The sequence below is a fragment of the Ambystoma mexicanum genome, chromosome 4q (assembly GCF_040938575.1).
Source record: "Ambystoma mexicanum isolate Mex_15411 chromosome 4q, UKY_AmexF1_1, whole genome shotgun sequence".
Classification (NCBI taxonomy): domain Eukaryota; kingdom Metazoa; phylum Chordata; class Amphibia; order Caudata; family Ambystomatidae; genus Ambystoma; species Ambystoma mexicanum.
This window is the reverse complement of record NC_090928.1, coordinates 20717559-20740510: the sequence shown is the minus strand read 5'-3', so window position 1 is coordinate 20740510 and position 22952 is coordinate 20717559. Positions and strand designations below refer to the sequence as shown.

At 48.5% G+C, this 22952-nt stretch overlaps 1 protein-coding gene across 6 annotated transcripts in view; it reads right to left on the bottom strand.

The window, feature by feature from the left end:
* Positions 1-22952, bottom strand: part of TARBP1 (TAR (HIV-1) RNA binding protein 1) — a 2688190-nt gene that overhangs the window by 1651094 nt on the left and 1014144 nt on the right. For all 6 annotated transcript variants that reach the window (XM_069607367.1, XM_069607363.1, XM_069607366.1 and 3 more), the window contains exon 10: positions 2165-2300. In XM_069607367.1, the coding sequence (XP_069463468.1) occupies positions 2165-2300 (136 nt within the window). The remainder of the gene's footprint in view (positions 1-2164; positions 2301-22952) is intronic.

Below are 22952 nucleotides of genomic sequence, written 5' to 3'. Positions count from 1 at the left end.
CTGAGTTAATTCACTTCCCTTCATGCTTAGGGTCAATGGAAGATGGTCACTTTCCATTCTCTCAACCAATTCGAAATCAGTAACCCTCTTCCACTCTGAGCATGAAAGGAAGATATACTTTCTTTACATTTTTTTAATTTGTATTTGAAAGGAAGATATAATCAATGTGTACATTCCATGTAGCCCCCCTGAAGGTCAGCTTTGCAGGCTGGTCTTTAATAAAAATCACATTACAGGCCCTCAAATGTAGGTTTGCAAACATGCAATAAGACTCCAGAGCCAGGTAGTGCCATAACATTGGAACAGTGGTACATGAAAGAGAACCCAGGGACAGGTTCTACCCACCAAACATAGCATGAAAAGGAAGGCAGGGTATTAACTTGCGGCTTTTGGATGCAGCCTTTACTTTAAGAACCGCAAGAAGCTTAAACCCTGGCAGGAGGGAGAAAATACTGTGCCTGAAAAAGACCCTTAATGAAGGCTGAGGGATTACTTTTCACCATTAATGGAATCCTGGGAAAACCTGAGGTTGTGGGGAGCCTAGAGAGAATATGGCATTCACGCCCCAGCAAGGGGGTGGATGGGCGTGGCCAGATGGGCATGGCTGGTAACAACTCGCCAGCCCTAGCATTGGTGCCATCACTGGCCATGTCCCCCGCCGGGGCTTGATAGCCATTCGCACCCTGGGGTTCCCTCCAGAGTGCGAACAGCTTTCTTTTTTCCCCTCTGAAAATTTGCTGCCGTAAGCAACGCCAATCTCCAAAGAGGGGGGATATGAATCCAAGATAGGGAATAAGTCCCTTTTCCATTTCTGTGGCGGCCGGAGTAGGAGGTGTGGCGGACAGGATAATAAAGCTCCGGTCCTGCAGGTAAGTGGGGAGGGAGGGGGTGGAAAAAGGGTTGGGATTGTTTGGGGAGGCAACAGGGAAAGGCTTCCCTGTTGCCTCTCCACATTACAAAAAAACAAAACAAACAGACGGGGCACCCGGGGAAAGGCCTCGGGTGGCTGGAACAGCAGGTATGGAATGTGTAGTCTCGCCTGCTGTTTCAGCCACCTGATTGGCTGCGCGCCCTTCCCTGGGTGCAAATTCTGTCTGAACCAGAGGTCAGGGAAAGAGCTCATAAGATTGATGTGCTAAGATAAACAAGAGGCTGTGTAGAGGCCTAAATAACTGATCAGAGACCCTACTGAAGGCAGAATCATGAGTATCCCCATGAGGGGATTGCCTGGGAAAAGCATCAGGTGTAGGCTTGCTTTCTAGAATGGGGATGTTCTTTGAAAGTATAAGTCTATTAACACTTTTGTTGGCCATAAATGCAGAACTCTTGTTGAAGGCTCGGGTTCGTCCAAAGGCTAAATTTCTTGGAAAGAGTAGGTTTTAACTTACTTTCTGTTGGCCCTCACCTTTGGACTTTGATTATTCGAATAGAGCACACCTTCGAGGGAAAGACTTACAAGAGTAGGTAAACTTATGTTCAAAGACAATATCACCTAGAGCCACAGGGGACATATGTAGAACCCCACTAAGTTATCCCATACTTGATACTGGTTTATTAAGTAATGCCATTTGTTTTCAGAATACTTCAATAGTATCTCTAGAAGTTAATCCAACCTATGACCCTTTATTGTAAATCTGAATAAAATACTGTGAAATAAAATTGTGTCATTGCTTGACCTCAATACATGACAGAAGAAAAGACTGAATCGTAAGCCTCCCCCCCCCCTCCTTTTCATGATGATGGTGGCGGAACTGGGTCAGAGAAGACTGAGCAGTGGACAGTCCTGATTGCCGGACTGGTCAAGAAAACTGGAGAGTCGTGACAAGACCACAAAGTCAGCCCAAGAACTTAATAAAAAGTTTGAACCCTATTCTTTGGTCTATGCTTGATATTTTAGAAAATCTCAACATAGCATTTGAACAATTAAGCTTAAATGACCTTGCTGTCTATAATAACATTCTTCTTTCATTAAGTGTTTCCTTCTGAAACTAATTAGCATAATCTGTTGTCAAACCAAGCAGAAAAAGCTAGGTTTTGAGGCATTATTTATCTGACCCAGATAAAACCAACAATACTGGCAGCACTGTCTTTGAGGCTAGAACTTTGACAAACAAATATTCCACTACATTGGGACTATGGCATTCAGTGATCATGTTCAACTTACCATCTGAAGGAGATGCTTGGAGATAATCTTCCACCAGACCTTTCACATAAATGTTTAGTAATGTCTTATCCTGGCATGTATCACAAATGAATGAGCTTCTAAAATAGTTATCATTGGTATACAACCAGTCACACACCTAAAAAACAAAGCCAAATCAAAATTAAACACTGTTATATGCTCCATTTAAGTACACATTTTACATAAATTCACACGCAAAAGGCTTTAAATTCTTTAAAAGAATCTCTTAAAAGTACCATTTGCAAATCACTGAAAAGGGAGTACTTTATTATCTGTAACTCCATTTCTCCAGCGTTTGTATCTTTCATGGATTCACATGCTGTGAATATTCCCCGTCAGGCTGGGAAACCACGGTAACTTTAGTATAGTAGTTTTCCTATGGAAAAAACTTTAGTACCTTAAGTATCCTATCGGCATCCATAACGGTGCTTTAGGCAGAACCAATGGGACGTCGAGAGTATAGTTCCGCCCCCACGGCTTCCTCTCAGATTTTAACCTCTCCAAAAAAAGAGGATGTCCTAAGAGGCCGTTTGCCTGAAGGGGAAGGCGCATGTGAATCCATGAAAGATACCAATGCTGGAGAAATGACTAGTTCCTCACCGTAGTGACTAACGTACTCTTAGTCCATAATCCCCTTCCCTCCATACTGCATGGGCGTCTCTTGCTAGGGACGTGAGACGGAACCTTTTTCACCAGAAAAAAACCTTCCCTTTAAATGTAGAGGTGCACGGTGGTACAGCCCTGGGAGCATGCACTCCCCCGACTCCGCGCACCGGAACCACACCTCAGTCCCCACTGACGCGTCGACAATATTCAACATTGCCTAATGACAACAGTATTATGGGGGGGGGGTGGTGGGAGGTATGGAGGAAAGGGGGCTATGGACTAAGAGTAAGTTAGTCACTACGGTGAGTAACTAGTAATTACTCCTACGTCCCGTCCCCTTTCCTCCATACTGCATGGCCGATTACAACTGAATGTAGCCCTAGGGTGGAGAGGAGACCCTCCTTAAGAAAACAATTCCTTAGAACCACCTGTCCGAAAACCGCGTCTGACTTCGAGCCGGCGTTCAAACTGTAATGCTTACAGAAAGCCGAAGGGGTGGCCCAAGTGGCCGCCCTGCTGATGACCTGCCACAGGACCTGCCATTGGAATGCAATGGCCGTGGCTTTGGCTCTGACCGCATGGGCGGGATTGTTAGCTGAAAGTGGCTTGTGCTGCCTCTCATAGGCCTCCTTGATGGCGAAACCATCCACCATGATATAGAGGCCTTGAATGCCCGATACCCGGCCCTTGACCCACCGAAGGTGACAAATAGTGCGTCCAACTTGCAGAAGCCCTTGGTCCTGTCGAGATTTAAGAGCGCGTCTCACATCCAAACAGTTCAAGACCCTCTGAGCCTCGTCCTTGGGATCGGCAAAAAACATAGGTAAATCTATTTCCTCGTTTAGATGGAACCCGGAGGGTCCCTTAAGTAGGAACGCAGGGTGTGTCCTCAGGACCACCTTATCCTTGTGAAATGTAGTATAGGGCTCTGAGGCCACCAGAGCCTGGACCTCGCTGACTCTGCGAGCAGATGTGAGGCCCACTAACAGAGCTGTTTCAATGGTGACCAGCCTGATGTCCGCGGACGCCATTGGCTCGAAAGGCTTGTGCACCAAAGCGCACAACACTACATTGAGGTCCCACACAGGGTGTGGCCTTTTGATGGACGGGTAGAGTCTGGAGAGGCCCGTCAAATGTCTCTTGACTATCGGGTTGGAAGAGGAGAAGACCTCCTCCTCTGAAATTCTGTAGGCCCCTATGACTGCCAGATACATGCAGCATGTGTCCACCTGAACATCTGAATGAGCCAGGTGCGCAGAGAAGGAGAGCACATCATCCAACGTGCATGTAAGGGGTAGATCTCTTTAGAGTCCGCCCAGTGACAGAACCTAGTCCATTTCCTCCTGTACTGGCTCCTGGAAGCCTTGCTCCTAGCACCCTGAATGATTTCTATGTTAGCCTGAGATAGGCTGACGTGCTTCACCGTGACCTGCTCAGGAACCATGCTGCGAGGGCCAATTTCTGTGGCGCAGGGTGAATGACACTGCCCCCCTTGTTGCGCCAGAAGATCAGCTGGGCCCATCGAAAGGTGAATGGGTGGCCTGTCCGAGAGGCTGAGAAGCTCTGAGATACACGGTCATGCCCCCATCTGCTGAAGATCTCCAGCAGCACCTGGGGATTCAATTGCCACTCGTAATTGTCCGCTCCCAGTCTGCTGAGCCTGTCCGCCTCCAAGTTGGACTCCTCAGAAGCTGGACCGCCCTGAGTTAGATGTTATCCAGGGCCCATTCCCACATGGTGACAGCTAGGCTGCACAGTGGAGGGGACCTGGTACCCCCCCCCTGCTTGTTGACATAGTACATGCTGGTGGAGTAGTCTGTCTGGATCAGGACGACTTTGCCCCCAAGGAGCGGGAGGAAAGCTTTGAGCGTTAGCCAGATGGACTTCAGTTCCAGCCAGTTGTTATGGGACTCCTGCTCCTGCCAGGTCCAGAATCCTTGGACACTGTGGCTGTCCAGAGTGCCCCCCCCAGCCCTTGAGAGAGGAGTCCATTGTAATAGTGACCTGCAGAATCCGCTGCCGGAAGGGCTTGCCGGTCCACAGGTTGCAGACCTGGACCACCATGTGAGGTCTGAGTGGAGAGAAGGAGGAACGTTGACCAGCTCCACTTGGGATCCCCGCTCCGGATTCCAAGATGCTGCGAAGTTTAGTTGTAATCTCCTCATCCGGAGTCTTGTTTGGGGTAAAGCCAGTAGGACCGCTGCCAAGAGACCTAATAGATGCTGGTACAACCAGGACAATGTCACTTCTCGGGTGAGAGTAGCGGCCCTCTCGATGGCCGTGATCTTGTCCTCTGAGGGGAAAACTCTTGGAGTTCGTGTCCCATGTGAGGCCCAGGAAAGTCAGTCTCTGCATAGGCTACAGCTGAGACTTCTTGAGGTTGAGGGAAAATCCCAGGTCGTGGAGTGTGCTCATAAGGGTGTAGGCAGTGTGGTGCACCGCTTCCGGAGATTCCGCCCTGACGAGCGAGCCAGTCCAGGTACGGGTAGTGGGCCTGTGCCCTGAGGAGGGCCGCCACTGTATTTATGAGTCTGGTAAACACCCTGGGCGCCGAGTTGAGGCTGAAGGGTAGCACCTTGTATTGGAAATGGCAGCCCATGATCATGAATAACACAAAGGAGCGATGCGGCTGCCAAATCATGACGTGTAGATAAGCGTCCTTCAGATCCAGGGAGCACATCCAGTCCCCCTTGCGCAATGTCTCCGCTATGAGTGCTGGCGTAACCATCTTGAATTTTTGAAGAGGGAGGGAGAAGTTGAGGGTGGAAAGGTGCAACAACTCTCAGGCCAGCCTGGTTCTTCTGTATGGCGAAAATCCTGGAGTAGAAGTCCAATCCTCGCTTGGAAGCTGGCACTTCTTCCACTGTCGGTGTAACACTTACCTGGACTCCTCGGGAGCGTAATGCCTTCTCAGCCTGTGCACCTGGTACTTGACATCTTCTCTTCCTGTTTAAACAATAACAATAGAACACTATAACATCTATTAACTAAATACTACTACATGACATGTATGCTCCTTTAATCCCTCCCTTCTCACCTGTGCTTATTTTTTGTGGAGCTCTCCATCCTGCTTTTCTACAGGAGCACGTTAAGGTGTAGAAACAATAACATGGGTAGCTGTTGTACTCTATAGCTTCTTGTCAAAAAATGTCTACTTTTAAGAATGAGTCTTGGGGTAAGTAGCTGGTGAAAATACTGTAATCATTTAGGGCTTAAATTAGATTCCTACGTTTGAGAGATCTCTCTTTCTAATAACTTGCTCTTTTTTTCTTTCTTTTGCAGGTTCTCAGAATTGAGAAAAAAGGGCTTATGGATGAGAAGGGCTGCAGAGTTACCCAGAATGAGAAAACGTTTTTAAATCATGAGTTCGGCTATACGGAGTAAGTGCAGCCTTCAGGGATGAGCGCAGAAACAAATGCGAAGTGAATACTTGAAGAACCTTCACGTACGTAATGCTTATTAAACATCTTCTTTTAACTATTAAGTTTGTTTATTGTTAATTAAATACCTCTTGTTTTGTCTGCAGGTTGAAAAAAATACCTTCGGAAGATGCAGTGGCTGCGGAAGAAAATTCTGACTGAAGATGCTGTGAATGCGAACAAAAACTGACTGACTGAAGATGCTGCAGCGGTGAGTGAAACCTCCGACGGTAGATGCTGCGACTACGAGCGGAGACTGCTGACAGAAGATGCTGCGGCTGAGAGTAAAACTTCTGACAGAAGATAATCGCTTCGGAGATAACCTTGGTCAGGTAAGTCTTTTCTATTAACTATTGAACTCTGTAAATTGCTGTAAAGCTAATGTCTCTATTATCTACTTTTACAGGTTCTGTGAGGAGAAACGCTGGTAGCGTTACCCGCTGTCAGCGGATCAGATGCAAAGCGCGTGTTCCAGCAGAGGCGGGGCTTAAATAGCTTCCTCTGCATTATGAATAGAACGTGCTACAACTTATGAATGGATCTTGCGGCGGCCAAGTTAAGTGTATGGAATTTACTGTAAAACATTACAAAAGTCTATGGAAGTGTATGCTGAAAAGGATGTAAATGCCATGTGTGCCAGGCTAACACCCACCTTTGACCTGCTGGTTTATGTAATGTTCCCTGCCTAGCCAGAAAGCCTGAATGAAGATTATGTCCACTGACTGTGATCATGACAGCCTGGCTCTCGACGAGCGACCGAATCTCTGCCAATAGAGTTGCTGTCCCAATCTGTGGGACGGGAGGAGAGAGGAAGGGATCGGTAAGTGGTACCCTGTGGATACTGCCAAAAGGATTCAGGGGTGCGCGAACCGCTGATGCCAAAACTGTGTGTGCAGGGCAAACCTGCTCCCCACCGGAGACATGTGGACCCAGGGGACGAGTCATACCTTCTTTCCCTCTGAGGCTGTTTTGCAGGAGGGGAACTGAATAAAGCCCTTACTCTCACCCTTTTTGTTGTTTACGCCTGTGTTGACTCTGAACCATCAGGCCTGCCTGGACTTCCGTTCTTGGAAGCCACGGAACCCTCCGAATGTCTGCCCCTTGTCGGAGCGTTGATGTAACTGGGTGTACGCAGTTTGCAAACTGTTTTTCTTTTTATCTAGCTCCTCATCAGTGGTGGCGTGAAAGAGGTCACCACCCTCGAATGGCAGGTGCAATATCCGTTCCTGGACGTCTGGGTTGAATTTAGTAGCCTGAAGCCAGGCAGTCCTCATTTCCGTGGCGATGCATATGGCCCGGCCAGAGGTATCAATGTGGGCCACGGTGGACTCCATGATGTCTTGCACCACCATTTTAGCCTCTGCCAGTCCTGCCTTGAAACGTGACTGGCTCTGCACCGGAAGTCCTGGAAGGAAGTCGACTATTTACTGCCAAATCCTCTGGTTAACGGCTGCCAGCATGGCATCCGCATTGGCTTGACGACGATACAGCGAAGTGTTGGAATAAAGCTTCTACCTGTACGCCTCCAAGATCTTCGCCTCCTTGCCTAGCAGGGTCGAGGACGAGGTGACCGAGGGCGACTGAGGCTTTGAATAGAGTGACGCTGCAGCAATCACTGAAGAGTGCGGTTGAGAATGGGCCGAAAGCAAGTGTGTATCCCCCCCTCCATTTGCCTATATTTGGCATCCAGGCGTCGATTGTCCTGCTGGACTGAGTGGGTTTTGAGCAACCCCTTCTTGGCCAAGGAGACAACGTCTTGCTGCATCGGAATCCCCGTTCTAGACATGGGGCGTAGAGGGAGGACTTCGGCAAGCACTCCTGCCTCCAGTTGTTAGACTTCAGGTTGAGGAAGGCCCAAGTACTCTGCCAGCCCTGCAAGTCGTTCGTGGAAGGCATTGGCTTACGATGGTGTGTCGGGGTCTTCTTCCTCGTCTGTGCCCGCCAGGGCATCTGGCTGGTCCGGCGCAGGTGGAGGAGTGCTGGGCGCCGAGGGCTAAGGTGTGGAGACCGGAGGCTGGTACGGAACCGGCTGAACTGTGGGAGGCAGGGGAGCCGGAATTGAAGGAAACCAGCGTGGGCAGAGGAGGCTGCACTGGGGCCTGCAGCACTGGAGCCATAGGAGGAATGACTATGGGCGTGGGCAGAGGGGCCAGAGGGAGCATGTCCCTGATGACATCCTTGAGGATGGCCCCCATCTGAGGAGATCTCACGAGTGTGAGGAACTTTTCAAAGAACGTGTCCATGCAGGCTGGTGGGGTGCAGGTAATATTGACGTGATAGCGGGCGGCTGCTGGGGCCGGTGCGTATTCTTGCTGGTTGGTTGCAGAGGAAGCCTGCCCTGCGCTGCTGATGGATAAGCTGTAGGCCATGTGCCTGGTTGACACAAGTCCCAACTTGTAACTCGTTCTCCCACCTGCTCCGTTCCTCTGGGCGGTATCGGACGAGCAGCCATCTTGTCTGGCGCTGCAGCCATCATGTCAAGCTGCATGCCATGTGCCAAAGTCATGGTGCTTGGCTCACTGGGCCCAGCATCCTCCAGGACTCTTGACAGTGGGAGCATGAGACATACCTTGCACCTCAGGTCGAGACCTGGTAGGCGTGTCGCCCTCTGCAGAGTCGCCGGTAGTGCTGCCTGCAGGCACCTCCTCGGCCATGTTGCCGGTACAAGGGCGTAGCCCCTCGGGTGTACATCCGTTAAAGAACCTTGCGGTCCCTCAGCACGGTCTCCAGAAGGATCTACGGACCCCTCGGCCTGGCAGCCGGTAGCTGAGCTAGACTCGGTACCTGTGCTGGTGTGAGAACCTGAGAGGTTCCTTCCGCTCTGGCGTTTCCGTGGTAAGGAGTCGCCCTTGCGTGGTGCGCTGGAAAAGAGCGGGCCTCTGTTGGGCCGACTTATGTCTGACGAAGTCCTTGAAGTCCTCTGCAGGCGTCTTCTCGAAGAGCTCCCTCCTCCACCTAACTAGTCTGTTCTTCAGAACATGCGAAGAAAGCGAGTTGCACGCTGTACAACCCTCCCATCCGTGGTAGAGGCCAAGGCAGCAGAGGCAAAGAGCATGGGGATCTGATGTAGGGAAGAGTCCCTCGCAGGCTGGACACCTGCGGAAGTTGACATTCGCCGGGGAGGAGCGCGTCACCAGAGGGCTGAGTACCTGATTGATAAAAGAAGACAAAAAGACAGATGATGTTACTCACCGGTAAGGATAGCACATAAAACATGAGACTAGAAATGCAAACTGGGAAGTTGCTTGAAGAGCTCAGGGTGGGGCTTCCACCCGAGCCTCCTCTCTATGAGGGAATATAGATCTTCTAAATGATATGACCCCTTGCTGTGTGATAACCAGACAAGTGGACCGATCACCCAAAAGAGCGGGGAGAACGCACCGCCACGGACCCAGCTGCAAAGGAAAAAACAACAGGTAAGTGTTCCGAGAAGGTGACTCTTATCCCCTTAGAGCCCTACTAACTGATGGAATACCTGAGCATTCTCCCCTGTTGAAATGAGAAAAAGGATCAACGCAGGAATCAACCTAAAGAGCAATATGCAACTAAGAATCTGATGTAAATAAAGATATAACAGAAATTAGGAGATGGGTACAGGATCTTACCAGTTAATTAGGACAGCAATGTTTGAGTAAAGACAGCACACAACGGCAAGGATAAAATAAATAAGGTAGGATAGTAGGGTAATTATACCAGAGTGGCTCGAGGGTCGCACTGGTTTCGGGGTGGTGCACAGCAGCAGAGCATCCCTATGTGCACTTGCCAAAACAAGCTTTACTCCAATAGCCAGTCCGTGAAAGCAGAAAGAAAAGTCTTACCACTGCTGGTAGAAGGATGGTAGATGTTGAAATGGTAGCAGCATATAGAAACAATAGAAATCCAGGGAAATTGCAGGTAGTCCGTGAATAAAGGCAAGGTCTGGTACACTAGCAGGCAGCAAACAATGGCAGAAAGTTTCACAAAGGAGTCTGGATAAGCAAATAGGGTTCTGGTACACGTGCAGGCGAGGACAATGACAGAACGTTATTTGTAAGGAGTCCGTGTGAGCAATCAGGGGTCTGGTACACTAGCAGGCAGCAAACAATGGCAGAAAGTTATTTGTAAGGAGTCCGTGTGAGCAATCAGGGGTCTGGTACACATACAGGCAAAGACAATGGCAGAACGTTATTTGCAGAGTCTGTGAACTTCAGCAAAGGTCTGATACACGGTGGAACAGGGAAATGATTCAGGGAGATCGCAAAAAGGAGTCCAATTAACCAGGCCGGGTCAATACCACAAGGAACAAGGAAAATGGCACTTGAAGGATGAACTTCGAGTAGCCGGCTGTAACTGTAAACAGAAGCAGTGTCTTGGCTGCTGTCGCGGAATACATCAATAAGGGAGGCAGAGCTATGCCAAAGCAAGGCTCAATCAGCAAACTACAACACGGAGCTAGGTTTTCTGGGAAATGGAGTTAAGTTGTTAACTTCCATGGCAGCTGCCACTGTGTGTAGAAGGGAGCGGTATTATGCCTCACCCCCTTATGGAGTGCTATAACTTTCCTGACTTTCCTGATAGCCGCACTTGTGGGACTCCCAACTGTCCTAGAGAACCTAGGGACTATGGATGCAATGGGCAGGAGTCTAGACAGAACGAGGTGAGTGCCGGAACGTAACAGAAGTAGTATCTGGGGACGAGCGCATGGAATTACATGGCCGAAGCCAAACCCAGGAGCGCTGGTGAAATCGGCCTGTTCCCATCGATGCGGAAAAGGGGACTGAGGTGTGGCGCCAGTGGGTAGAGTCAGGGGAGCGCATTCACCCAGGGGAACATGGTTTTTTTCTGGTGAAAAGGGTTCTGTCTCCCATCCCTAGCGAGGGACGCCCGAAGCGAACGGGACGTAAGAGTAATGGAGTTACAGATAAGAAACTACTCCCTTCTTTCATGGATTCACATGCTGTGAATATATTTCCAGAGAGTGACAGGAAAGGAGGGAGCAGATGTGCCGATGAGGAGAATCTCAGTCTTACTGGCATTAAGGCAGAGATCATTGGCGGCACACCACTCCTGGATGGCGGACAGACAATCAGAGATGAGAGAGGGAGAGGGAGAAGAAGAGGTAGAAGGGAGCTTGAAAATGAGTTGAGTGTCATCCGCATAGAACTGAAAGGTGGGGCAGAGAGCGGCAATGAAGTGGGCAAGAAGTGCCAGGTATTGGTCGAACAGCCAGGGAGAGAGGTTAGACCCCTGGGGAACACCACAGATAGAGATGAGATAGAGGAGATGAAGGACCCAAGTTGGACCTGGGAGGGTCGATCGGAGAGGAAGGAGGTCAGCCATCTAGGGCCTGATCAGTGATACCCAGGTTATCACAGAGACGGTTGAGCAGGATGGCATGATTGACCGTGTCAAAGGCAGAAGAGAGATCAAGTAAGATGAGAACACAGGGGGTGTTGGAATCAAGGTTGGAGAGCAGGTCTTCACGGGTGTTCAGGAGAGCAGTTTCTGTGCTTCTGGCAGCTCTGAAGCCAGACTGATGGTCATGGAGACAACCAACAGAGTCGGAGTGACGGTTAAGCTGGGAGATGGGCAGCTTTTCCAGTAGTTTGCCTAGGAAAGGAGTGATGGAGATTGGACGATAGTTAGCCAGGCAGGAAGGGTCGGCTGATAGTTTAAGAAGAGGGTGCACAAAGGAGTGCTTCAGGGGGGAAGGAAAGACTCTGGTGGCAAAGGAGTGGTTACAGAAGTCAGCCAGAGCAGGAGCCAGGGTGTCAATGTGGTCCTTGATGGTTTTGGAGGAACAGGGGTGAACCTGTTTTGATGAGACTTTCTAAGATTGGACTTGTCTAGAAACCTTGTCTGAGGAGAAAAGGGGAAAGGCAGAGAAGGAGGGAGAAGAGGTGGCCGAAGAAGGGACAGAGGAAGAGCAGGGAGTAGAGGGAGGAGGGGGAGAGGACCTGATGTCCTGACTTTTAGAGATGAAATGAGAAGCCAGGGCCATGCAGAGGGCCTGGGTGGGGACAGGAGAGGTAGAGACAGCAGCAGGATTGGTCCGCTCCTTGCAGATTTTAAAGAGTTTGGCCGAGTTGTTAGATGCCACGGAGACGCAGGCTTGGAAGTGGGCTCTCTTCTTGGTGTCAATGGAGAGCCGGTATTGCCTTTGGAGCAGGCGGCAGGCCAGTTTGTCAGAGAATGTACCGGAAGCACGCCATTTCCTATCAGCCACCCTGCACTTGCGCTTAAGGGTGACAAGGTCTGAGTCATACCAAGAGTTGCACTTGGCTTTGGGCTTCAAGCGGATCCTCATGACAGGGGCAAGAACATCGCGAATATCAGCTATAGCAGAGTGGAGCATGGAAAGGGCTGTGTCAGGGTGTGAGTCAGCCAAAGGAGGGGGTTTTGGGGTGAGAAAGTAGCGGCGAAAGCCTCAACAGACACGCTTCATGGGTCGGATAACCGAGAAGGTAGGTGGCAGTGCTGGAGTTGGCTTGGCCTGAGTGGTAGAGAGGGTGAGATGGGAGGAAAGGAGAAAGCGATTACTCCAAGAGAGAGGAGTTGAGAGGGATAGAAAGGGGAAGGTCTGAAAGGATCAGAACATCCAGAGTGTGCCCTGCAGAGTGAGTCGGGCCAGAGGAGAGAGAGAGAGAATCGCAAAGCTCACAAAAGAGTGCAGAGGAAGGACAGGAAACATCCAGGTGGATGTTGAAGTCTCCAAGAAGGAGGAGTCGAGTGGTTGAGACCAGGAGGGTAGAGGAGAGGTCCGCCCACTCAGAGGGGAAGGAGGAGATCGGACCAGGTGGCCGATAGATGGTAGCCACAGTAAGGGAATGGCAAGGAGAGAGAGCCTGAAGACGAGGCATTTAAAAGAGGAGTAGGCCTGCGTAGGAATGACAGCGGCAGGAATCCACTCAGGGAAGATCAGGGCTACACCCCCCCGGAATGGTTGGATCTGGGCGCGGAGAGGATCTTATAGCCATCAGGCAGGAGAGTGGCAAAGGTCGTGACAGAGCTGGCCATGAACCATGTCTCAGTGAGACCAAGGACGTCGAGGTCCAATTCCTCCAGGAGGCGGCAGATGTCAGAGGAGTGTGACAGCTGAGCGAGAGTTTAGAGTGGCAATATGAAGAAGGTTGCCGTCCTTGAAAGACTTCCGTGGAGGTGTACAGATCAGGAGGTATATCCGGCGAAGGTGTAGAAGCAGCCCGAGTGGGGAGGGGGGGGTGCAGAAGAGGAAGGATGAGAGGGCAAGGTAGCCAAGGAGGAGACAGCAGGGGTAGGCGAGGAAGCTGTGGAGGGGAGAGACGGGAGGGAAGGAGAAGAAAGGAAATTGATGAGGCGCGGAAGCGTCTATCAAAGAGGAGAATGTTGGCTCGAGGGCCTTGGACCAAGAGGGTACCATTCAAGTAAATATTAATGATAACCTTAGAGGAGTGGAAGGAGGCCAAGAGGGCATCCCACCGGGTGCCACCATTAATGGGAGAGGAAGAGAAGGGAGAGAGCACAGAGACCCTATGTAGAGTCCATAGGTCTGGCGAGGGAACGACAAAGAGGATGTTGGTGAAGGTTTGCCTGGAGGAGGCACTGGTATAGGTGTCAGTGATAGGGAGCCCTGGGTTGGAGATCAGAATGTCCTTTTTAAACTTCTTCCTACCAGATTTAGTGAGGAGAGCAGGATAGTCGATAGAAAAGCAGTTAGAAAAGATAGGAGCACCATGGAAGAGGAAGGGAGTGGGAAGGGGTAGTGGAGGAAGCAGACGAGAAAGAGGGAGATGAGACAAGTAGACAATTGGACAAGGCGATCCTTGTTTGCAGAATATGAGTCAGCGTACACTTGGTGCTGAATGCTTTGGACAGCTCCACAGCATCTCTATCTGAGCTTCCCTGCTTCAAAGCCTCAAGTGGCTATGGCGGGGGGGAGGAGGTGGCATGGGTGGCTTAGGCACTGCAGGTTGACTGACTGGCTCTGCCGTTGCGGGAGGCACTGGAGCTTGGCCCGAGGTATTTGCACCTGCTGCGGTATGACCTCCTAGAAGTCTTAAGTATTCCAGTCATTTGAGGTGACTTTATCAAAAGGAGGAACCTCTCAAAGAATCTGTCTTCGCAGGGTGGTGGAGCCTGAGCCGTTGGGCACGGGACCGGCCTAGATGGCACAGGTGACCCTGCTGCTGACGGGAGTCCAGAATGACGTGGTCGTGGCCCTGGATGCATAGGCTTCAGAGTACGTTCTGTGGAAGGGGATAGGGGGTGTACCAGGTAAGATCGCTTCTGGACCATTCCATCCTTGCTACTGGCTCATTAGTGGAGACCAAGTGCGATCCCACAGGTCTTTCTATAGAGCTTACCTTACTTCTAGGCCCTTCAGTAGCCCTTTATGAAGGAAGGTGATGAGTACATGGAAGATGGCGCTGCTCCCACTTGGCTTCTAATATTTTGCCGCCTTGCCGCCATTTTGTCAGTAGTGCACGTTTTGCTATGGGTGCCTGGGGAGCTTGGGCCCGGCGTGACACCCTTCAGAGTAGGTTGCCCTGTACCCTCGGTAGTCTTACCGGTTCTCTGGTGGACCTAGGGTAGAACCCCCGGAGGCAATGTGTCCCTGGCTAAAGAACCAGTAGTCCAGCGCACTGATGCTGCATCGGACCAAGGCCCCGAGCTAGAACCTACAGGCCCTCGGATGAGCTTACGGTAATGGAAGTTTTACGCCAATATGTACTAGGCCCAGGATGATACAAAGAACCCTTGGTGCAGGCACCGGTAGCTTCACAAGCTTCGGGCCAAGTACCAGTACTAGAGCCTTTCCGACTCCACCCAGTCAGAGAACTCCTAGGAAAGGAGTCCCTTTTCTGAGGTACTTTTAGAAAAAAGAGGTTCACTTACCTTGCTTTTGTTTCCCAGTGTGCAAATCTCTTCAGATTTCCGGATGAGACCTCGAAAAGATCTCTTGCTTCCTCGCTAGCCTGTTGAGCGAACGTAGAGTGAGCACGTCTCATGCAGCACACAAATCCCACTGGTGATCCTGGCCCAAACACTCTAAACAGAGTAAAGGGATATTCGACACGGGAAATTGGATGCACGACACCTACCGAATCCAGACGAACCAAACAAGTACCAGTGGATGCAAAGGCCGCAGCAGAGTAATAATTGCAAGAAACATGTAGTACCGCGTGAATAGAGTGGGCAGCAAAATAATTATTGCTGCCGTGGAGCAGATGTCTGTTACCGTCGAGAGGAAAAAGGGATTTGGGTGTGGCGCCCTGGGGCGGGGTCAGCATGCAAGGTCGCACCTGCTCTGGCGGCTTCACGCTCATAAATTAATTCGCTTAAAGGGGAAATGCTATTCTGTTGCGGGGCAAAAGACTCCCGCCCCGTCCCTGCATGGGGATGCCCATGCAGTATGGAGGAAAGGGGACGGGATGTAGGAGTAAAAATAAATCCAAATAGATACATTACAGTCTTCTTAAAACGTTACCCTACCTCTCACTTCAGTAAACTTTTCTTTAAAACTATCTCAAAAGGAGGTTCCATCTCTGTCCTTAACATCAAATGCCTTTCCTGTTCCAAATCCACAACTTTTTTGCATCAAACTTTCTGCATCTTAGGCATTCCAGCTCCATATCTCTCGCTAGAACAACATCTATCTTTCGCTTTCTCTAGTTAACTTCGAATTCCTTTCCAGTTCCAAATCTGCAATTTTCTAATTACCCAAACAAGTTCCATTGTGTTCAAAACCTCCGCTTCCTCAGGGGGAAACCAACCTTCCGTGCATATGCCTTTCAAATATTCTAGTCCTTCACATGCTTTAACCACTGTACCTATCACTTGTTTATTTATTTATCTATTTGTAATACGCCAAAGCCCACAGGCATTAGGGCACAACACAGGACAGTGTACAAAAATAGACTCAAGATAGCTTAAGTCCTCATGAGGACCACCTGATTATTTAAAAAGGGAGGTCTTCAAAGTCTTACAAAAGGCACTGCTATTTCCTTCCAGTCTGATGGCTAATGAAAGGGCGTTCCATAATTTAGCCACCCTTACCGGGAAGGATCAGCCCAGCTTGCATAGGTAATCTGTCCCAGAGTTTCGAAGCGCAAGGCTCTGCCTGGTACGTACTGGGAGACTAGTACTTTCAGATGAGATGGAGCTGTCCCATAGAGGCATTGATGGACGATGGTATTGGATTTGAAGGCAATACATTCCTTCTTAGCCAGTGTAGATCTTTTCTGTCGGACGAGATCGGTTTGCCCCTTGGTTTCTTCTTGATGATTCTTATCGCACTGTTGTGTATCATCTGGCATCTTGCCAGGCAGGAGCTATTCGCCCCAATTAGCAGTGCAATGCCATAGTAGAGAACAGTTGCTCCGACAATAGTAGCGCAGTTCTTTTAGTTGACAAATGGCCTAATGTGGCTTAGCAGGAGGAGATGGTATTGGCAGCTCTTATTTAATTGGTTCACCTGAGCGACTGCACTAAGTGAGCACTCCGGTGTGATGGCAGGTGTTTTTGCCTTATTCTAGGCTAAGATGGCACAGTTCTCGATGTAAAAACCTTTGTAATCTGGGCTTAGTTTAGCGCAAGCCTGCCAGGAGCCAAAGAGGAGCAGTTCAGTTTTACCACCATTTAGGCACATCCAGTGTCTGGTAATCCAGGAATACAGATACCCAATTAAAGCGCTCCTTCACTGGCCCCTTTGACTAAACGTTCCTGTATCAGATCTCTCCTTATCTCCAGTCTTCCTTCTGGCAGCTCTCCCACAGACAAACCTACTTAAGCTAGGCTGGTTGACTTTTAAAGGCCAATTCACTCTTCCCTTAGAGGTTGTCGAAGTGCATTGCTTGCAGCTGTGCTTCAATGGCTGGTTAGTCACTTGAGAAGACCATGTGTCCAAGGTCATGTGGTGTCAGGGTGCGGACCTTGGAGAATAAGAGGGCTGGCTACATTTTGGAGTTTTTCTTTAGCTTCTGTAGAAACAGGGATTTCTGTCTGCATGCTTACACTGCTTGTGAGCGGTTTATAATGTGTTTGAGGAGATCTAGCAATTTTATAATGTTTATTCTGCATTCCATCCCTTTTACACATGTTCACAGTAATTTGCTGTGAATTTGCTGACTTTTCACTCATGTTTCCAGACCCCAAAAAGTCTGAAAACTGGAATACAGATTTACAGATCCCTTAGGACATGTGAACCTTACAAACATCTGAAAATCAGCATGTTGGACATTCTGTGACTTGGAGCATCCAAGCCAGGCTTCAGGGAGGTGCAATATGGCTATCTCAGGATAACGGGAGTGGGACCTCGACTCAGTGTCTAGATTGTTACTGGAAATGTGGTTCTTTTTATGGTCTCTTACCATTTTGTCCTAGTTCTTCCTCTGCTACACACATTTGGGCGCCCATTTCGATAGAAACGATGTAATGGTGTAAAGAAAGCGTAGCTCTAGATGACTATTTATAGAAAACTGTGAAATTTGGTGCAGAGTTTGTTTGCAGGCTAGCCAGAAGCCTTGTTTACTCGTATCAGTGTGTCTTTTTTTCCAGCCTGTGTGTGAGCTCTTTAGCTGAAAGCAATAGAATTATTTGAAATCAATGCTGTTCTTCCCACCCAAGAGACATTTACTTTCTCTCGAAAGTCTCAGATCAGATACAGTTCATGCAATAAAGGGTTGTCATATAGCCAATTAGGGTGCACAAAGACTATACACAATCTTATGTAAAACAGGACTTATCACACAACTCGTCACCAGGGAATCTAACTCAAACTAAAGTAGCAGACCAGTTTTAAGCCAACAGTTGAAGGTTTCCCTTGCAAAGTTCACAAGATCTCAAGGAATCTCCCAGACACTCTCAGCCGTTTCCCTCTGACAATCCTCCTGTTGGTCTCCTGGTGTTCATTGAGCAGGACTATATCCTCTCCTTGTTGTAGAGCCTACAGATTACACTGTCAGGAGACGCAGGCACAGTTTGAGTTTCTCTTATGCTTTGAGCACGAACAAGCCCTGCGTTGCTGGCCCAGTTTTCACACGCAAGCGCAAGAGGGCATTTCCGCCTTCATACCGGAGGATCCTTAATTGTTACTGATTACCACCAATCTACCCAGCTCCTGAGCATGCTCCCTTGAAGGCCTGCATTCGTTCCTCCTGCTATTGTGTGTTTAACCAATTCTGATCAAGGTATTGCCCCCACGCCCCTGTTTGGGTCCAAGTGTAACCTCTGGTTTCTTCATGCTCGGGGTGACTACTTCCCCATCAACTTCTTCTTGATGCCTTCCCTCTTTCACCTTCTGGGATCTTCCTCAAATCACCTCCTGATGTCTCCCTTCTGCCACTGCCTGATGGCCTCCCTCTTACTGATGTGTCTTCTCTCTCTCTGTTCTCAAGCCTCCTTCAGCTATTTCCTTTTCCTCACTCCTCTCAAACACTCCTTACTCAACTGTCAACTTGCTCCCAATGGCTGCCAAAACCACCTCCAAACGGCGCACAAGTCCCGTTTCTGAAACGTTAATACTAATAATAATGTATAGCGCTACACACCCATAGGTCTCAGAGCGCTGAAATAACAGAAGATATTATCAAACTACAGAGTGGTACTCAATTTTTCGACCTTGGTAGGACAAAAGGCTGAGTTCACCCTGCCGGATTTGAACTTGCCACAGCAGACTGCGCACAGATATCAGGGACGAGCGCTTAATTCACTGTGCTATCTGACCGGCTGTTTCTATAATATTTTGGTGACGGAAATGATCTGCACCTGTGTATCATTATGGTTGCTGCTGGGTGATTGGTTACTGCGCAACTGCTTTTTGCTCTCCGATATAACATGTCCCTGCGCAGGATTTGTGCACAGGCTGGACGGCAGCTTTATGAAGCCTGACCACCAATTTACAATCCTTGTCTATGTGTGTTCACATGTGCCCCACCATCCGTGGAACTTGGTGGAGCCGTGTTGGTACTAAGTCCATGGTGGAGCAGCATAAGCACATCACGGTGGTTAGAACGTCAGGTAGGATCGCCCTCTTTCGCACACTGAACTTACCATGAGGAAAGAGTACACTGTCCTGCGCTAGGTTGTGAGTCTATTAACAAGGCCCTAAAAAAGCCAGGGCCAGTCCTCTGCCAAGGACTGTGCCTTGTGATGGTGTCTAAGTGAGGGCAACTAGGGAGAAGCATTCATCAGACCTAACTTTGAGTCATCATCCACTAGCTTGTGGATGTCCAGGCCTCTTTGGTCATCCACTAAATGCACTCAGAAAAAGGTTTGGAACTTTGACACAGGGTAATAACTGGATTGTATCAGCTACTAGCAAAAGTACCCATTGTCCAAACGTGTTCTGTAGACAGACATAACACTCATCGATAGTTGAAAATGAATGATCCTGTAGGTCGCTGTTCCGCCTCAGCCTGGCTGTATGAGTAAGAATTATATAGGATATTACCTATCCAAATCCCCTTAATATCACTCTATGCTCTCTATGCAAAATGCTCCATAACAGAGAAGGGCGAGCATCCCAGTCTCTCTTCCCCCCCCCCAACCATGTTCAACTTGTGTACCACTTATGAGGTGCAACACAAATATGTTTTTCTTTACAACTCTGAGGGGACATTTTAATACATAGTTAAGTTATTCATTGATTCATTGGTAATTTGTATGAATAAAATATTGCCTCTATATATTTGCAAGAATTGATTGCATTTATTATACGCCCAGACTCATGGGTATCACAGCGTAGTTTACAGATAACTTTGCTTGTTTGTTTGGTTACAGGGAGCAGTAAAATAGCATAGACAGTAACAAGGCAGTAAGATACAGTACATAGGAGTTCAAGAGCATATTTCAGGATATTGCACAAGGTACAAATTCGTACAGAAAAGTGGTGTGGTGAGAGGGACTAAGTGGTTGGGTGTGAGTTAGAATTTGTTGAAAAGCCAAGTTTTTATCAATTTCTTCAAATGGTTATGGGATGGCTCATTTCTTATGAGAGCAGGAAGGGAGATCCACATTTTAGGTGCCTCTACCGGGAAGCTACTCCTTCCTGCCCTGGAGTTGTTGAACCTTGGAACAAATAGTTGGGCGCTGAAATTAGATCTCAGCGTTTTGACAGCTTTGCTTTGGTTGATGGAATTATTGAGATAGTTGGGTGCCTTTTTTATGATGCATTTATGTGCGACGGAGTGTTTTAAAGATAATCCTGGCTTTGATGGGCAGCCAGTGTATCTCCCTCCTAGCTTTGGAAAAGATCAGATCTTTTTATGCCCCGGGCTGCTCGCAAGGCTTTGTTTTGCACGAGTTGTAATTTAGTTAAATTGGTGCTAGCGGTGCCTAGGAGAAGAATGTTACAATAGTCCAATTTAGATAATATAAGTGCATGAGCAAGTGTGAGGCAGTTTTGGGAAGTCAGGAATTGTTGGCTTAGCGCAATGAGCTTAGTTGTGTACGCTATGGACGAGGACAAAGCATTGATGTGTCTAGTCATAGTTAGGTTGGCATCCAAGTACACACCCAGCGTTTTGTATTTATTGATTTGTAAAGCGCAGCCAAGCCCTGAGGCAACTGGGCGCTAAGTCTTACAGGTTACACAGATATAGGATATACAGGGAACATTAAAATAAAAAACAAAGCACACCGTTCCGCTACCTCCAATTTAAGGGAGTCCTCACCTAGCCCGCATGGGGTGACACCCTCAGGAGGGACCTAACGGACTTCGAGAAAATGATAATCTCCACCCGGGGGTCTAGGGGTGTCATATCCCGCCTATACAAACTCCTTCCGTTTTCAACCCTTGGGGAATCCCCACCAGCACGGACACAATGGGAAAGAGACCTGGGAGAGGTAATAGACGATAAAAGGTGGACGAAGATGTGCATCCGAGCCCATCGCTCAACGACCTCGCCTCAATAATCGACACCAAGCCTTAAAAGTATTACACAGGTGGCACTATCCCCCACAGAGGATCGCCAGAATGAGCCCGGGCTACGACGCACATTGTTGGAAATGCCGCAAAATGAAAGGTGACTATATACACATGTGGTGGACATGCCCCAGGGTACAGACATATTGGGGAGACGTCCTATCCTGGATCAAGGGGGTTGATGGAGTGTGCAGGCCCCTGTGCCCTTGGCAACTCCTCTTCGGGATTGATGTAGGTGATGACTACGAGGGTACCCAGGGCCACATGTTACAGATCGTGTTGGTGGCGGCTAGGTGTTGCTTAGCCCAAAGATGGAAGAACCCACATATGCCGGATGAGAAAGACTGGGTCTCCAAGGTCCGGGCCATTTACTACATGGAGTTTCTAACACATGCCCTCGATGAATCTAGGTCCAATATCGAAGAACTCTGGCTCCCCTTTTTTGAAAAGTACGAGCGCCCGACCTGCAGTGAGAAAACCAAACTTGAGGACCTTCCCAGTCACCAATAAACAAGGAGAACGACGTTCCATAGACATGAGACAATGGACAGACGATCTTTCCAATGGGGCATCAACAAGCAGAGCCCAAGACACGTGTGCACAAGACCATTTGACAGACTGAGTTTAAGAACGTTCTCTGTGGGCCTGTTGGAGAAATCAGATATTAACGATCAATCAGCGGCTGCGGGGGAATAAGGGGAAAGGGGATAAGGGTTATTGTTAAAATGTTTTTTGGAAATGCACATTGACGAAACGGTATGCATGATGTAATAACCTAAAAATGCCAATAAAAGTTTATTTAAAAAAAAAACAAAGCAGGTTTAATTAGACACAGGCTATGCATATATATACTTCAAATCATACTACATGGACATGGAATTACCAGAGGTCACGGACAAAGGTACATTGTTAATATTGATTCCAGTCAGAGTATTACATTTTAAGTCTACATGGATAGATGTACATGAGTAGGCAGTCAGGGCAGTGGAGCAATCATTAACTATGACAGGGTTGTTTGGTCAGTTCATTTGGCAGAGCAGACCGGTTAATGTCTTGTTCAAGGAACCAGCTTTTTACCTTTAAGCGATTTTGTGAGAATGAAGGTTCTTCTCTGATGTGGATGGGGAGATTATTCAATTTCTTAGCCGCAAGGACTGGGAAGCTGACTCCACCTGCTCGTTGTTGGTTAAAGAGTGGGATGACGATACTATGTGCTTGTGCGGTTCTGGTAGGTCGCGTAGAAGTGTGGCGTGAGAAGGTGTCCACTAGGTAGATTGGTGCCTAGTTGTAGAGGCACTTGTGAGTGAGTGAAAGTGACTTCAAGTCTATCCTTTGCTTAATATTGAGTCACTTTATGGCTTGTCTAGAAGATGTGATGTTTAGTATAGTAAGTTGCAGTAGTCAAGTTTTGATAGGACTAAAGCTCTTGCTACTGAGGTGCAGTTTGTCAGTCAGGTAGGGTCGGCAAGCTGTGATGAGCTTGCAGGTTAGTGCTGTGGAGGAGGCGAAGGCATTGGTTCGTCTTGTAAATATGAGGGCGAAATCTATGTAAATCCCTAGCGTTTTTACATCTTTTGCTACTTTTATGAGGTTTCCGTCAATGTTAAAAGATGAAAACAAGGGCCCTAATTTGTTCAATTTGGCAGGAGTGCCAAGAAGAAGTAGCTCAGGCTTTTCGTCGTTTAGACCAAGACCATGCTTCGCCATCCAGATTTGTATAGTACTATAAATGTCATTGAGTGTCTTACTGTCTGCAATGTGATCACCAGAGATAGGTATGAGTATCTGGGTATCGTCCGCATAATTAGTGTAAATGACACCCAGATGGTCAAGTATATCGAAAAGAGGCTTGGTGAACACATTA